The sequence below is a fragment of the Aquarana catesbeiana genome, linkage group LG10 (assembly GCF_042186555.1).
Source record: "Aquarana catesbeiana isolate 2022-GZ linkage group LG10, ASM4218655v1, whole genome shotgun sequence".
Classification (NCBI taxonomy): Eukaryota; Metazoa; Chordata; class Amphibia; order Anura; family Ranidae; genus Aquarana; species Aquarana catesbeiana.
Genome location: NC_133333.1, coordinates 206,095,225 through 206,107,572, shown reverse-complemented (window position 1 = coordinate 206,107,572; position 12,348 = coordinate 206,095,225). Strand labels below are relative to the sequence as shown.

At 43.2% G+C, this 12,348-nt stretch overlaps 1 protein-coding gene across 3 annotated transcripts in view; it reads left to right on the top strand.

Moving 5' to 3' along the window:
- LOC141111148 (indolethylamine N-methyltransferase-like) overlaps window positions 1-11,144 on the top strand; it is a 125,240-nt gene extending 114,096 nt beyond the window's left edge. For all 3 annotated transcript variants that reach the window (XM_073603191.1, XM_073603192.1, XM_073603190.1), the window contains 3 exons: window positions 2,243-2,449; window positions 5,762-5,969; window positions 10,452-11,144. In XM_073603191.1, coding sequence (XP_073459292.1) covers window positions 2,243-2,449; window positions 5,762-5,969; window positions 10,452-10,884 — 848 coding nt within the window. In that variant the 3' untranslated portion in view covers window positions 10,885-11,144. The remainder of the gene's footprint in view (window positions 1-2,242; window positions 2,450-5,761; window positions 5,970-10,451) is intronic.
- The last annotated feature ends 1,204 nt before the right edge of the window (window positions 11,145-12,348 follow it).

Below are 12,348 nucleotides of genomic sequence, written 5' to 3'. Positions count from 1 at the left end.
TTCCTGTTCGCGAATTCTGCTGCAAACCGAACCGGGGGGTGTTCGGCTCATCCCTACTGGTGACCTTAGCATAGTGAAAAAACTTTTCAGTGATAGGGAGTTTAAAAAGACATGCTGCCATTCACTGAAATTGGAAGAGAAGCAGTTTAACTTTAATCTGAGTAGAGGGTTCTACTGTCAGCGGTAAGGATGTGGAATTATCTTCCACAAGCAGTGGTATCAGCAATGAGCGTTGATAGTTTTAACAAAACTATTAGATGGGCATCTAAACGATCGCAACATACAGGGATACACAATTTACTATTAACATAAACACATACACAGACAGGTTGAACTGGATGGACTGTCTTTTTTCTGCCTTACAGAGTATATAACTATATAGTTGGGGTTTAATGGATTCAGGAGTCTGACATTTTCGGTTGAACAACAAAAAAAAACCTCACTGTGTATACTCAACTTTTTAGGGTTTATTGTTCCAGGGTGTATTCTTTTAAGATTAAGTATATATTACTTTTGCTAGGACTTTTTTCAATTTTGAGTTCCACAGTGTACACTTTTTGCTGACACATCAATACATACTTGTGTGGTAAAGTAATGTGCACCAAAGCACCACCTCTGGCCACCTTTAACCAAAATTCATAGAGGCTATTCAATTCATGCAATCCCCTTTATAAAAAAAGTGTCAGGCAGGCCTAAAGGGAGATGCAAAGGATATGCATGCAGAGGTAGGATGGGATTAGCAGGGCAAAGCAGTGAAAAGACCACACCATTCGGAGACATACAGAATCTGCCCTTTTTCCCTACTCTTTCGAAAACTGAACAAAAAAAGCTTTAGTTTTAGATATACTTAAAATTTTGCTTATGGATTTGTTACACTGCAGTCACCTGAATCTCTGCTATCAAATTGTAATGACTTGAGTCACAATGTACTAATATTATGTGACATTCTAATGAAGTAGTTTGTTTTTAAAAGATTATAATTATCACACACATCAGAAGATAAGAAACACACGGGAGGATTGCTGTATTGCAGACACCAATACTACACGGCTTCCACTCCTGAAATTTCCTAGATAAGTACTGTTCCAGTAAAGCAGAAATGGCTATTGTTCATCATATTGTCAGGTATCCTATGGAGAAATTTCACAATGCATTTTCCACAGACAGGTAAAGCTTTTTAAAAAAAAAATAATTCTTTACAGTGAGTATTCACCCCTGCCCCCCCAGTCACCAGCCCAGCACTTACACCATCTAAGTTGCGGGCAGCGCTTACTCTGGGTGTGGGCTTCCCCTACGTCTACGCCTCCTCCTCAGCATCATGGCGGCTTCTGCCATGCATCTCCTCCCTCCTCCTCCCTCTTCCTCCTAGGCGGCCAATAGGATCGCTTCTCTTCTCAGCTAATCGGGTGATGGGTCTCAGGACCTGCTTCCCGATTGGCTGGGAGGAGAATCCGGAAGACAATAGCGAATATTAATTTGCTATTGTCACACAAGTGGGTGGGCTCGTAGCACAGTGCTCTGTGCCCCGAGCCCACTTCTAAAAAAATGGAAAAACAAAAACCCCATTGGAATCCATGCGTCCGGCGCCCCGCATGTAGATTAGGGGGCTGGATGCATGGATTAGGGGGGCGGCACCCCTGTGCCCTGCATTACGGGCTGCTACTGACTGAAACAGTGAAAGATTCTTCTATAGTGAGAACCCCTCATAACCAGCACATCAGGTGAACAGACCTGGGAACTAAGAACAGCGATGGTGGGAACTCCTCATAACGGGCACAAAAGGTGTGCAGACCCAGGACAACTTGCAGGGACAGTGGAAGTCCCTAATAATAGGGCACTGTAGGGGTGCAGAGCTGGAACCTCAGCATAGAGATCCCATTAATAGAATGCCAAAAAGATAGGAGAAACTGGTAGATGGTTTAACTCTCCAGCACCTACCAATAACTGAAATATCAGTTTTGAATGCATTGACCCTTTACTTGTATGCACATTCCTTGCATGGTTTATATTGATAGTGTTGCATCATTTTCAGGACATGTTATAGTTGATGCATATTTGATGTTATAGGATTTGTGTGAACAATATTTAATGTACTGTAGGTGGTATAGTGTGTCATTCTTGCTGACAATTTAGCATATTCAGGTAGAACACAGTTGTGCTTTAACTGTTCTGAATTCAAATGCATGGCATAGAGACCAAACCACAGCTCTCCTTGAAGGTTGTTTTGAATTGTTTGCTGCAGGTGACTTTAAAGGAGACGTGTTGATTGACTTCAGCCTCGGTCCCGTCATTCACCATCTTTATTCAGCACAGGAATATTTCAAAGATATTATCCTTCTCAGGCCTACTGACCACAGTATTGTAGAAGTGAAAAATGGAAGGACAGCCGAACCGGAGCATTTGATTGGTCACATGCCTCTGCAATTGCTACAGAAATGGCAGGAAAGAGGTGACATATCCTCAAATTTTTTTCAAAGTCAGGCTGAATGTATGTTACAATGAGCCAATATTGTTTTGGGAAGGGGGACCAAACACAATGTTTAGAACATTTGTATTTTCTTTGAATTAGCTTTTTGAGGTTTTAAAAAGTTTTGTGCCAACCTGCCGCAGTATAACGAGGGCGGTTGGCCGGCAAGCGGTTAATGGATGCAGGAATCTGAGAGATTTTATTTCATTCTAACCCTAGGTTTAATTAAAAAACAACTCACAGTGTATACCCAGCTTTATAGGGTTTATTGTTTCAGGGTGTATTTTTTTAAGATGGTGTATATATTATACCGTGTACACATGTGTCATGGTTATGCAATAGAGGTTGTTTGTCAGCATACCTGTTTCCATGTGTTCATCTCCTAAGACCAGCTGTCTCTCTCCTGACTGCTTTTATTAACTCTCCTCTAGCATGGCTCCACCCCAGCTCCTATCAGAGAACTCTATATTAACCTCTGCACTGCAGGTCAGCCCTGCTGATCAACCTTTGTGTGTTTGGCTTCCCGTTCCTGCCTGCCGTGTGCTCTACATTTATTTCTGTTACCGACCTTGGCGTGTTCTATACTATTCCTGTCTGCTCGTGACCCTGACCTTTTGGCGTGTCCCCGACTATCCCTGTTTGCCTGTGACCCTGAACCTTGGGGTGTACTCTGTTGTCCTTGTCTGCTTGTGGCCCTGACGTTGGCTTATTCCTTACTATCCTGATCCTTCTGTTGCCTACTGTGGGTGTGAGCTGGGGGACCCTGGGGGTCGCGACCTGGAGCCAGTTGCAGCCCAGTCCATCCTCACCATCAGAGGCTCTGGTGAAAACCTGCTGGCTCTTAGACTCCGCACCCCAGGGAATCCTACGCTCTAACCCCGGTGGAATCCGTGTTGGTGTTCCAGCGACCCTGCCTTCCTTATACCCGGACTCACATCCGCAGCAGTCAGCCGTAGGGTCCACTGCCTTGCGGTGCACTCCTGATCCCAACGGTGTGCATCTGTCACCTAGCCTCAAGGTGACCTGACAACATGATTGCACATTCCTACAACAAAATCCATGTTTTTTTTCCGACGGATGTTGGCTCAAACTTGTCTTACATACACACGATCACACAAATCTTGTTGGAAATTCCAATCGCCAAGAATGCGGTGACGTACAACACGTACGACGAGCCAAGAAAAATGAAGTGCAATAGGCAGTGCGGCTCTTCTGCTTGATTCTGAGCATGCGTAGGACTTTGTGCGCCGGAATTGTGTGCACACGATGGGAATTTACGACAACAAATTTTGTTGTTGGAAAATTTGAGATCCAGATCTCAATTTTTGTTTGTCGGAAATTCCGTCGAAAAATGTCTGATGGAGCCTATACAAGGTCGGAATTTCCGACAACAAGCTCCCATCGAACATTTCCCGTCGGAAAATCCGACCGTGTGTACGCGGCATTACTTTGGCTAGGACTTATTTTATATTTTAGGTTCCACAGTGTACACTATTTGCTGACACAGGCAAAGCTGCCTTTTGTTTGCAACACATCAACGTATACTTGTGTGGTAATGTGCACCAAGGCACTGCCTATGGCAACTTGTAGCCTATTTTCATAGCAGCTATTAAATTCATGCAATCCCCTTTATAAAAGAAATTTCAGGCAGGCCTAAAGGGAGATGCCCACAGATGTAGTATGGGGCGAGCAGGACAAAGCGATAAGTAGGCCACACCATCCAGAGGCAAATCTGCCTATTTTCCCTACTCTTTCCAAAACAGAACAAAAAACAGCTTTATCTTTAGATATATTTTAAATTATTCTTATTGGTTAGTCACAATGTAGTCACCTGAATCTCTGCTATCAAACCATGGTGACTTGAGCCACAGTGTGATAATATTGAGTGACATTCTAATGAAGTCATATTATTGTATAAAAGGTTATAAATATTATATACACATCAGAAGATCAGAAACACACCGGAGGATTGCTGTATTGAAAGCATCAATACTATAGGATGGAGCCCGGCTCTCATAAACTCTACCATGTACACGGCTTCCACTCCCGGAAATTTCTAGATACGTACTGTTCCGGTAAAGCAGAAATGGCTTTTGCTCATGCTTGTGTCAGGTATCCTATGGAGAAATTTCACAATGCATTTTCCTCAGGTAGGTTAAGCTCTTTCTAAAAAATAAATTATTTGTACGAGGAATATTCAGTCTATTAGGAGAAATGAAGCATGGACTTAGTCTTCTACAAGTGAAGAAATGACTGAAACAGTGAAAGAATCGTATTTAGACTAACCAAGTAGAGACAAAGTAGAATTGATGTTGTTCCACTTGATATTTAAACTTTCTAGTAGTAGAATAAGAATATGCATAATGACGCTGAGCATTAGAACATTGTCGAACACCTAAATATTTTAAAAGGCCAATCATCTCCACTATAGAGGGATTCTGGTTGTCTGACTCCGCCCCTGGCTTCTTATACAGTGTCTTGAAAAATTATTCATGCCCTTTGAAATACCACTTTTTGGATATTTATTTGTAAAAAATATTTGAAAACTTATCATTTTCCTTCCACTTCCCAAGTATGTATCACTTTGTGCTGGTCTGTCACATAAAATCCCAATAAAATGCATTTACATTTTTGGTTGTAACATGACAAAATATGAAAAATTTCAAGGGGTGTGAATACTTTTTCAAGGCACTGTACATGTTGAATACTCCATATTCCAATAATAAGATCTCCCTGCCATAATTCCCAGCCTGGTTATGTGCTCCTGGGAGAGTTTGATGTGATTTGAGAACTAAGAGCAGTGATGGTGGGAACTGCTCATAATGGGCACAAAAGGTGTGCAGACCCAGGAGTACTTACAGGGACAGTGGGAGACTCTAATAATGGGTATAGAAGGGGTGCAGAGCCGGGACCTCAGCATAGATTTCTCATTAATGGAACGCTGAAGAGAAAAAAGAAACTGGTAGATGGTTTAACTCTCCAGCACCTACCAATAACTGAAATATCAGTTTTAAATGAACTGGCCCTTTAAATATATGCTCATTCCTTGCATGGCCCTTATCGATAGTGCTGCATAATTGTCATAATATGTTATAGTTGATGCATATTTGATATTTGTTATAGGATTTGTGTGAACAATATTTATTGTAAAAATTACTTTAAGCAGGCTAGTGTATCATTCCTGCTGGCAATGTGGCATGTTTAGATGGAACACAGTTGTGCTTTAACTGTTCTGAATTCAAATGCATTGCATAGAGACTATACCATGCTCTCCTTTTGAATATTTTGCTGCAGGTGACTTTAAAGGAGACGTGTTGATTGACTTCAGCCTTGGTCCCGTCATTCACCATTTCTATGCAGCGCAGAAATATTTCAAAGATATCATCCTTCTCAAGCCTACTGAGCACTGTATTCTAGAAGTGAAAAAATGGATGAACAGCCGAACCGGAGCGTTTGATTGGTCACATACCTCTACATTTGCTACAGAAATAGCAGGAAATAGGTGAAGTATCTGCCAATTTTTTTTTTTTTATCAGAGCACAGTGCAATGAGCCAGTAATGTTGGGAGGGGGCCAGACACAATGGGGGAGATTTATTAAAACTGGAGCGTGGAAAATCTGGTGCAGCTCTGCATAACAACCAATCAGCTTCCAGGTTTTACTGTCAAAGCCTAATAGAACAAGCTGAAGTTAGAAGCCAATTGGCAACCATGCACAGCTGCACAATGATTAAAGCATTTGTATTATCTTTTAATTAGCTGTTTCAGTTTGTGAGAAGTTTGGTAAATCAGGTAGTAATATTACAATTCATGGGACATGTGATCCCCAGAAAAAAAGAGGTGGAGGGGAGGGTGGAGAGGAGGGGGCAGGGGAGAAAACTGGAAAGAGGGGGAATGGAGAAAGGCAGAGAAAGAGTAAAACAGAGAATAGGCGAGAACAGTAGAGGAAGGTGAGGAGAGGGGAGAGGACAGGAGGGCAGAAGAGAGAGAAGGGGAGCAAAGGAGAGGAAGAGAGGAGATGAGGAGACAAGAGGAGAACAGTAAAAAGTGTAGGGGAGGAGAATAGAGGAGCGCAGTAGCAATGGCTGAACTGGCTCATGTACAAGATCATCAGTTGGACCCCCGTGAACAATGGAGGGGGGGGGGGCATGCCACACTGCACCCACCTACACTTGTACATTAAAAAAATTGTTCTGTTTAACAAAGGGGTGGGCACAGAGCTCCATCCCTAATAGTGGTTGTGGCCAGAATATTGCAACAGTGGAAGGGTCCTAAAGGACATAGCTAAATAAATCATGAGTCTAAAGCCCCTTCCACACTGGGGCGGTGGGGGCATTGGCGGTAAAACGCTGCTATTTTTAGCGGCCCTTTACCGTTGTTTTAGCGGTGGTATTCGGCCACTAGCGGCGCTATGCCGGTGGTATAGCCGCGCTGCCCCATTGATTTCAATGGGCAGGAGCGGTGTATACACCGCTCCTTCACCGCTCCAAACATGCTGTTTGCAGGAGTTTTTTTCCCTCCTGCCAGAGCACCGCTTGAGTGTGAAAGCCCTCGGGCTTTCACACTGGAGACACAGCAGCGGCAGTTTCAGGTCGCTTTGCAGGCACTATTTTTAGCGCAATAGCTCCTGCAAACTGCCCCAGTGTAAAAAGGGCCTAACAGATACAACACTCAGCAAAAATATATATAATATATATATTTTTTTTAAAAAGCTCTTCTATCGCTTATGCTTTTTAGTCTACCTTAACCTCCCTGACGGTATTGCCGAGACTGGCTCGGGGTGGATTTTCAGTACCAAAAGCGCTATCCCCAAGCCAGACTCGGGATCGTATGGCACGATCCAGGAAGAGCTTACTTACCTTGTCCCCAGGATCCTGTGATGTCTCCCCGCAGTGTGTGCGAGCCGTCCTCCGCTCGATCTATCACAGTGCCGGGCTCCGTTCCCTGTGAGCGTTGTGACGCACGGGGACGGAGAACAGCGCCAAATTCTAAAAGTAAAACACACACAATACATATACAGTACACTGTAATCTTACAGATCACATTACTGTATCAATTTATTTCAACTCCCTTTTGTCCCTAGTGGTTTGTCCAGTGCCCTGCATGCAGTTTTATATTATAAATACTGTTCTTTTTGCCTGGAAACTGGAGATTGTCCATAGCAACCAAAACTGTCCCTTTATATCAAAAGCAGGTTTAGACCAGCTGAAAAACAGTGATAATAAATTAGAATCACTCACAGAATTGAGTGATAGCGATTTGTGGGGAAATCCGTGATCAAACACTGAAAGTAACGACAGCGACAATTCTGCAAATGAGCAAATTTCTGTGTTTTTGATTTGATTACATTATTGAATCATTTTTATTATTATTATATTATTATTTCTTATAATTAGTTATAGTTATTTATTATATTATAATTTATGATTTAGTGTTTCAAACTTTATCATACCCGGGATGTCTACTAGACTCTTGTTTGGACAGATATAAGTGTGTTTTTCCTAAGAATTACAGGCCTACAATATAAAACGCCAAATTTCCATGCAAAATAATTGTACCGCTTTCAGCACCAAAAATCTGAAACAATCATACCACCAGGGAGGTTAAAGAAAAACTTCACAAAATGGTCAGTGATTGCTTGCCAACCAGCAACTAAAGACAATAAACAGTTTGTTCAGGAGGAATAAAGGTCAGTGGCTGGATGCAAAAATTACTCCCCCCTCCCCCCCAGCATTGATGGTCAGTGGCTGGTTGGAACAATAACCCTGTAAAGCATTGGTTATCAGTAGCTGGCTTTAGAAATACAGTATTTGTGGACAAATATCCCCCCAGCATTGGTGGTCAGTGGCTGGCAGGAATAATAATTGGTGGTGCGTGACTGGCTGGAGCAGTATCCATCTTCCCCAGCATTGGTGGTTAGTGACTGGTTGGTTGAAACAATAAACTACCCCCACCTGCATTGCTGATTAATGGCTGCCTTGAACACTAAACCTGCTCCCAGCATTGGTGGTTAGTGAAGTGGCTATCTGGAACAAATAGTTGGCTGTAAAAATGCACTCCTGCAGCATTGGTGGTCAGTGGCTGGCTGTAAAAATTCATTTCCAACATTAGTGATGATATAGTTGAGCACTGGATAGAGGCTTCTTTCAGTGCCAGCTGCCAGAACACAGAGAGCATTCCAGTAACTGGCACACCACTGCCACTCTGCCGATTGCAGCTGGGCACGCCATAAATGGTACTATCTAGTGCAGATCACACTTCTAATGTGTGCAGTGAGTGCACTGCACAGTGGGCTGTAACCTCCTTGGGACAATGTGCACTGCATACACTGAACACATCATGTATGTGTAGCAAGGTCCCAGGCCTCCTTTAGTCTAAGGGGAACCTCCAGAGCCAAGAGCTGCTGACACCCTTCAGTATATTGTGGGTTGTAAGGCATAGTGGGTGTACTGTAAGATAGATTCATGGACGCCAGACACTTCTTGCAGTGTGCAAAGAGATTTTATTTCTCTTGAACAGAACTGTAGGAGAGAGGGTTTAGGGCCAGGGCACCCTTAAGGTAGTTGCAATGTTAATTGACAGACTCTGAGACTTCTATAGGTAGACAGCCATGCAGGGAAAGGCATCCAGCTAGACACCACATCTGCATGTGTAGGAATGCTGTCTCCTATGGCAACAGTCTTAGAACAGTTCCTAACACAAGTTAGGAACAACAAACTCCTTCATTTTCTTTACACTCACTTCTTATAGTTTCTCAACCCACTGAGCTCCCAGTCTCTCTCACTAGACTTGATGATTCACTGCCACCGAATCCCTTGAACTCTTCCAATCTTCACTTTACTATCTTCCTTAAGCGTCACCCCTGCTTCTCTGCTGGGTCCCTAGCTTGGCACTTCAGATACTTATCCAGCTTCACCCAAATGGCCTGCTCGGTCCCTGGCTCAACACACAAGGCTGCTTTGCAAGCATCACCTCTGCTGGCTGGGTCCTTGGCTTGACACCTGCTGAAGTTTCCCCATTCTTCACCATCCCTGGTTGGTGAGAATACTGCTCCGGTACTTGCTTCAGCTACTCACAGTGGTCCCTGGTAACAAGGTGGATGGTCCCTTAGTGGCGACAGCTTCCCCTCTACCTCTGACCATGACAGGTTCTCCGGCCGGCAGAACGGTCACTTTTGGTTGGACTGCAAGTCGCAGTCCCAACCCTATGCTGCACTCTTGCTTCTGGATAGGCCCATGCTCCGGCCTAGCAGCCCAGGCAATACAACACACACCCACCCAGACAGCCGTCCAGGTGGCACAGAACACTGATCACCTGACTCCACCCAAATATATAGGTTCTCCCAGCAGGCCAAGGGATTTAAGAAAACCCCTGCCCATTGGCTGAGATACCCTATATACTTCTAATCTGTCCTTGCTTTGGCCTTGTCTTATCTAATGCCACCAGATACCCGGCCACCCAGCGGCAGAAGAGGGAAGGGCAACAATTCTAGACTTAGAGTGAAATCAAATGATCCCTAACAATGAGCCAAGGTAACTACACCTGACAGGTAAATTTTGGAGAAACCCTGCCTAAACATCAGGGTGCTACATCTGCTCCCTTGGAGGGGAATGAAGAAAAAGACAGCAGAGGAGAAGAGAGGGGAAACAAGAAAAGAAGAGGGGAGAGAAGAAGAGGATAAGAAAGAGTAGGGGAGTAAAGGTGAAGAGATGAGAGAAGAGAAGACAAGAGAAGAGAGGAAGGGGAAGGGGCAGGAGAAGGAGAAGGGATAGGGGCTTATCATTTCACACACATAAAAAAAAATTATAATAATTCAAATGTTCACTATGGCAATGATTACATTCTCCATGACTCCAGCCTTATGTATTAGTACTACAAATATCCATCTACAACTCAGAAATGTTAGCATTGAGCTAATGTACTCAATGCCTGATAGAAAATCTATTTAATGTTGAATGTGACATGGGATGTGCTTCTGCCTTCCAGTGAGCAATGTGAGGAAAAGGAAGTTGGACTCAGGACGGCAATTACCCATGTTGTAAAATTCGATCTCAACCTGGAAAATCTCACAGACCCAATTGTGCTACCACAAGCCGACTGCCTGGTGTTCTGGTGTATTCTGGAAGCCATCAGCAAAGACCTTGACGATTTTGTGAAAAATTGTAGGAGATTGTCAAAGCTTCTGAAACCTGGTGGGCACTTGTTGTATTATGGAGGACTAAATGGCACATTTTATGTGGTTGAGGGGGAGAGGTTCCATATGCTAAAGTATAATGAAAGCAACTTGAGAAGTATACTCAGTAATGAAGGGTTTGTTATCACCCATTTGGAGGTCTCCCAAAGAAAGGCTGAGAGTGATCTGTCTGATTTTGATTCAGTTGTGTTCTGCACAGCTTATAAGCAGCAGAAACATATTTAGGCATGCCACCTACAGTATGTATTTGGCCAAGGTGTGTAGGCAGTCTTCTGGACACAGAGATTGTCAGTTGCAAACCTGCTTCCAAAATCTGAAAACAGCTTTTCACAATAAAGGATGATAGCACTGCTGAGCGCACATCTGAAATAGCCAGGTGTAATCAAAGTATAGTAGATATGATGTATCGTATATAGTATATAAAGATAATAAATGAAATCTCTGGCACATAAAATTCTAATAAAATAAAGGTAATAAAAATAAAATTGTGACTCTTCTGCTACTTTAGGATACACTATGCTCTGCCCATTGGGTCCCTGAAAACAGCTTTTCATACTGGCATAAACAAGCTGTGGTCATTTTTAGCTAGTGGTTCTTGGCAGGCTTCCAAAGATATGCAAAAATCTAAATATTCTGATTTCAGAACTTTTATTTGTGGTGCATTTACACCTTGATTCATGCACTATTTAACCCTTTATGAACCTTTTCCCACCAGCCATATGCATATATGTGGCAGCATGATGGTAGGTTTTAACGCCAGGCTGCCATATTCATGTGTACTTCCGGCAATGCTGTTTTGTGTTGGGAGTCAACTCACTCTGTGCCCCCCAGTGCTGTGGCTGAGCTGTCACCAACAGCTCCCAGTCACTATTTACGATCACGTGATCACTGTGGCAGCCAAGTTATCAAATGATCAGAAACCTGCCCACCAGCCTCTGACATTAAAGTATTTGTAAACCCTTAATATACCCAGTGAATTGAACAGCCTCAGGTGATACACAGAGATTAAACAAATCCTCCTCCATAGGTTTTACTTATTTATCTGCAGTCTTACATAGTTAGTAAGGTTGAATAAAGACCATCCTGAGTGAGTGTGCATGTGTGTCTACAATTATCCCTATTTATTTAAGGTACCCATATAGCACCGTCAATTTATGCAGCGCTCCACACATACATCACACACCCACATCGGTCCCTACCCTCAAGGAGCCCACAATCCAAGGTCCCTAATTCACATTCATTTACTAAGGCCAATTTTTGACAGAAGCCAATTAACCTACTAGCATGTCTTTGGAGTGTGGGAGGAAATCCACACAGGTACAGGGAGGACATGCAAATTCCAGGCAGGTAGTGTCGTGGTTGGGATTTTGAACCAGGGACCCTTTTTACAGCTAGGCGAGAGTGCTACCCACTACACCACAACACTGTGTCTTCTCTCCTCTACATCCCTTCAAAAGGGCAGAAAAGTGTTAAAATCTTTCTTCATCTGTTAGTATCACAAAGGAGGGACAGAGAGGCTGCAGTTCCAATGTGTGAGAGCTGATTGGGGGAAAGAAACCTACTCCCCCTCAATACAACAGAAGAACTGTGTTCTGAATAGACAAGTTGTCTGCTGAGCTACTTAAAAATGTATCTCATGTTTAGGGAAAACTTCTCAGAAGTGACTAGACATGTGTAGAACAAAAAAAT